The sequence below is a fragment of the Vigna unguiculata genome, chromosome 6, assembly GCF_037176805.1.
Source record: "Vigna unguiculata cultivar grain cowpea cultivar isolate G323 ecotype 2 chromosome 6, ASM3717680v1, whole genome shotgun sequence".
Taxonomy (NCBI): domain Eukaryota; kingdom Viridiplantae; phylum Streptophyta; class Magnoliopsida; order Fabales; family Fabaceae; genus Vigna; species Vigna unguiculata.
In genome coordinates this window covers 30,399,214-30,404,680 of record NC_140797.1, presented here as the reverse complement: position 1 = coordinate 30,404,680, position 5,467 = coordinate 30,399,214, and the positions used below count along the sequence as shown (strand labels likewise).

At 31.7% G+C, this 5,467-nt stretch overlaps 1 protein-coding gene across 1 annotated transcript; it reads left to right on the top strand.

Moving 5' to 3' along the window:
- Window positions 1-1,389: 1,389 nt before the first annotated feature.
- LOC146885769 (uncharacterized) lies at window positions 1,390-2,649 on the top strand. The gene is made up of 2 exons (XM_085674371.1): window positions 1,390-1,807; window positions 1,887-2,649. Exons 1-2 carry the CDS (start codon window positions 1,544-1,546, stop codon window positions 2,280-2,282), a joined length of 660 nt encoding a protein of 219 aa, XP_085530497.1. The 5' UTR covers window positions 1,390-1,543; the 3' UTR covers window positions 2,283-2,649.
- Window positions 2,650-5,467: the final 2,818 nt, after the last annotated feature.

Here is a 5,467-nt window from a genome sequence, read left to right as displayed (position 1 = left end):
CATAAAAATAGAATAAATTTTACGAAAATTAAATTTATATTTTATTAGATTAAATTAAATTTAAATTTAATATTGAATTTAAATTTAATATAATTTATATTTTATTTTACATTTTTTTATAATTTTATTTAAATTTAATTTTAAAAATTTATAAAATATATTTTTTTAATATTTATGAGTATTCACGGTACCCGCGCGTTTTAATATACCTGTAGATATTTTTTAAACGGATATCCATGTGGATAGCGGGACGAGTAACGGGTAAATTTTTTTGTCGTGGGTTAGGTTGCAGATAGACACTATCCGTGGCCAACCCGTTTTCATGTGAATGTCATGAATCACATTTTTTACACAAATGATATAAAATTCTACTTACGTTGTTTACTGTAAAAGGGCAAACCAAGCCAATTCATCTCCAGTTGATTTTCAAATTAAAAAACTTAATGTAAGTTATCTTAGAGAAATCAAATCAGACATGTTTTTTTTTTCTTAATTTTCAGAATTTACCAATTATAATATTAACCCAAAGTAAAAGGTGGCAAAATTAACCCATAAAAGATGAAATTTGTGATAGATTAAAATTAAAAATTCTGAATGGAAAACTCAAGTCTTTGTCGATGAAAATTCCTAATATTAATAAGAATCATACTGATAGTTATTGTTAATAATAATTTAGAGAAGAAATGTCGTGAATCAGGGTCCCAAAATTCTATTCCAATTACTTCTTAAGGAAAATAACTAACAAATTGGGTACTAAAATGGAAATTTAAACATAAAGAATGAATGATCAGACCAAAAATTATATACCAAATACTTCTTAATTAAAGCAACTATGAATGAGTGTTATAAACAAAAGTTGGTAACAAATTAGATCTTGACAATTTTATTGGGAAGTTCAATGGCCACAATGGCCAAAAGAAGATTGAATGGTATGAATTAAGTTAGGACTAGAAGTGGTATGGGGTCCAATCACACCATGCGCCAGCCATATGGTCTGTCATGTTTTATGAAATAAGTTTTATAAATTAAGTTATGACAATATCATAGGATTAGGACCCAAATTCATAATATTTTTACATAAAAATAGAATAAATTTTACGACATGTTCTTCAATAGTCGAATGCATAAAAATATGTATATTTATTCTATGATTATTTAAAGGCCTATTGGATTATTTGTGGTAGATAAGCATATTCTTAGTAAATCTGTCTCAACTCATATAAGTTAATATCATCACGTTATGAGTACATATCAAAACTTCAATACAACATCATTGAAAAAAAAACATATGAATACATATGTAAACTAGTAAATACATCATAAGTTTGTTAACAAAATCAACATAAAACTAATCAGAGTGAACATACCATGTTGTGATAGTTTAAAGGAATTTAATTTGGTGTGATTATGGATCACCAACTAGTGAATGATTATGAATGTTAGGAGAAGAGACTTTTATTAGGAAGTTAAATTGGCCAAAATAAAAGAGATTGATTGGTATGAATTAAGCAAAATCAATTAAGCTTTGGTACTATAAATTGAGATGATTAAACTATCATTTTCCATCAATTTCACAATGAGTTATCTCAAATTTACTTTCTTCATTTCTCTCTTCTTCTATTGTTCAGTAGAAGGATTTCAGTACTGGATAATCGCACAAACTTGGCCGGCAGGCTTTTGTAACCATAATGTTTGTGATGCCACAAAACCAATACCGTTAAAGTTCACTATACATGGCTTATGGCCATCCAATTACAACATGTCACCGCCATTACCTTGCTCTAAGTCCAAGCTAAATGTATCTTTGGTAAGCTTTTTATTTTTTAATAATATTATTTTGATATTATATTCAGAAGATGACTTCTTTTTTTTGTTTATTTTATTAGATTAATGGAATAGTTCCTATACTTGATCAAGATTGGCCAAGTTATAAAACGATAAACAGTTATTTCTGGAATTATGAATGGCAGAAACATGGATCATGTTCAAATATGCTACCATTTGATTATTTCACATTGGCGTTAGATATATATAAAAGGAATGATCTCCAACAAATACTCAAAGATGCAAATATATTACATGACAATACTTACGGTATCAACAAAATCATGACAGCCATACAGACATCACGAGTTGGTGTTCAGCCACAACTATTATGTGAAAAGGGGGATTTATTTGAAATAAGGCTATGTTTGAACATAAATCCTATTCTGCAGTACATCAACTGTCCTCCACCTCCACCAAAGAAGAAGGCTTGTCCTACTTCTGTACACTTTATCTAAACTATCATATAATTAATGAATAAACAATTACAAAATTTAAATAATTGTGTTTTCTACTTTTCTACACACTTTTCTACACGATTAGACTACTTATTTTATGTTGTGCCGTTAAAATTTCTAACTAGCTAAACTAAAGAGGCTACTTCTTTTCTATTGTATTCAGATGTGACTAAAATAAATTCAACTACACAAATCTATTCAACTGTACTAATTAATCCATAAAAATTGCACTTTTATAAAAAAATTAAACTTAACCATGTCATAATGCAATTTACAAAAACTAACTTCTTAGTTTTAATTTATCTAATGTGGGTGCATGTAAAATAATTTATTCAACTAATTTTAGTTTAAGATAATTCATTTTTAAACATTTAAAATTAATTCATTTTTAGTTTATTTCTTCGAGAATGGAAGACAACAACTGAGATATGAGAACAAAAATAATAGATTTTTTTCTCTTTAGAAAAGAAAACAGGTGAGAATGGAAGATGAGAACAATTCGTGAGAAACTCAAGTCATATAAAATAACAACAATTAAAATCTGGTTATAAAAAATATACGGTACAATACTTTTACTTCTAGTTCATAAAACAAAAATTAATATATAAGAGATTCATGAAATAAATTATTTACAAACAGAGGAGATCATGTGGTGCCTATATAGATGCTTTCATGAATGAAAGAACTTGAATGATTTAAATTTAAAGTTCTTAATTAAAAGATGAGTTTGTAAGATATAAAAGGCTAATAAGAGACTTCAAGATGGTTTATTTTAAAAATTTATGACTTTACAACCATACATATGACTATCGATGACAAACAAACTGTGTACGTAGGTACGGAGCAAAACCAGTTATATTTTTTATACAAATCATCACTAGGTACAAATATGAGTAACACTTAACTTTATTTTTTAAATTAGGTTAAAGATGATATTAGGTATGAACTTTTCGGTCATGTCCCTATCCTCATAATTGTTTCGGTTGTATTTTATATAATTTTACTATATAAAATTGTTATTTTCTATTTTATTATTATTATTATTATTGATTAACATTAATTAATAAATTATATTTTTTGTAAATATTAGTTATATTGTACTATTGTTATTAATTTATGGATAATATATATTAATTTTGCATATTCTGGACGTGGAGAACCTGTTTTTTTTTTTCAAGCTGGAGCTGCATCAATTTCTGTCGTGATGAAGGAGGTGCGACTTCTTTTTCTTCCTTGTCATGATTTGCATCTACAGGTGGCTGCGTTTTGTGCAGCAGTGTTCGCAGCCTCCCTCTTCGTCGTTTATGGAAACAACAGTCTGCAATGGTGGTTGCGCTATACAAAGCTTGGTTTTTGCCGTCGTTGTGGTTGAGCACACAACGATGGTTGCGACGGTGAGATCTGGTGTGATGGTGGGTCTGATCGCGTTGTAAATTATGTTGTAGTTTTCATGCAATAATACTTTATTATAAACAAACTACTATAGGATTTTAAGATTCATGATTCTCATACGTTCACGCACATAATCACACATTCATGTACATAAATCATAATAGGATACTAACTTTGATCCATGAGAGATCCAATAATAATGCGTTCTTCAACTTCCTTTTCCCACTCTATCTCTTTGTCTTTGTTACTCCTGTCACACTCTCTTTCTTGATGGCTTATTGTGAGAGAATCTTATGACCAGAGACACAACCCTAATATCCTTTTATAAGCCAACGTTCTTCAAGTTGGCTGAGCTTTATTTTATTTTATTACAACTTCCCATAATAACCAATAGGTCCTTATAGTTTATTAAATTACAATTAGGCCTATCATAATATTTCCAATGAGTTTAATTCTGATGGAGGCGTGGTTCGGGATCGTCACACGGTTTTCAGAGCAGTTGATGGGATCATGCCCAAGACCTTTAAAGAGATCTCGGATTAGCTTTAGATCATAGAATAGGAACTCTTATAATTCTTGTAATGTTTTTGTTTGCGCTTTACCAGACCTTTAGTTATGTTGGGCCTTTTTGGTGTTTCGGCCCATAGTATATAAGCCATTGTGAGACACATTTGTATTCAGATTTGAGTTTTATGAAACAGTGAGTTTTCTCTCAAGTCTCGAGGTAGGTCAATTCAAAGGACGCGGACGGTGTTATTTCTGGCAAGATGTGGTGCAGCAGAAACCCATTTGACAATAACCCGTTTATGGCTTAATTTAGTGCAATTTTTAGTTTGGAGGTGACAACCACCGATCTCACTATCCCAGCAACCAGTTTCCTTTTCACAAGTGTCAGCAATCATTGTCATCCAGCAGCTTTGTGTGGTCCACTCAGTGCAAGACACTAAATCAAGCAGGTTTTCAAGCGGTGCATATAGGGTAGTGGATGCATACAAGGTGTTTATGGAAATGCTTCAGAGAGATTACAGCTTGGATTTGTTCTAGCATGGTACGAAATTTGGTTTGGATTGATATTCTTTGTTGCTGTACAGTGAGGTAGTAGTATCACTTGTTTGCTTCATGCGGGAATGTTAGTGATATCAAGAAGTTAGGCCATCCCATTATCTCACGGTTGAACAAGTTCTAAAGCGGGTGGATGCAGGGAAATTGGATGTGTTTCTGACAACCAACATTTATTTTGAATTTGTGGGCAACCGTTACACACTTTTGGGATTTAAAGCTGAAGTTTTTTTGTTTGGCCTCATTACTTAGGTGCAACAATTGATTTGGTGTGGTTCGGAGGTGGCATGGTTGAAGTTGACATATGGAGAAGTGAAAGAATCCAATACTGCTCCATTGACCAGCGGTGGGCACTAAAAGCATCGAGCATGAGGTGTGAGCAATTGGCCACATTTTTTTTATTCCAAGCGGTGCAGCAAGCATTGTAGCACCAAATACGTGAAAATTGGTGCAGCGTGTTGTATGAATGATTTGAATTGATGGACTTTAAAAGCAGCTGGAACAATCACCCAACTAGAACAAGAAGCTGCAATATTTTGAATTGGCTTGGTGGCAATCTTCTTTTGATGCAGAACAGTTTTGTCCAGTCGGTGCTGCAGATTGGTGTGCATTCAGTTTGAGTTGTTTATAAGGAAATTGTAATGCAGGAAAAACTGCCTAATCATCCAATCTACTGGTGCAACGCTAGAAGGAGCTTGAGGTGTTGTTCTTGAAGGATGGAGTTTGGAAAGGTG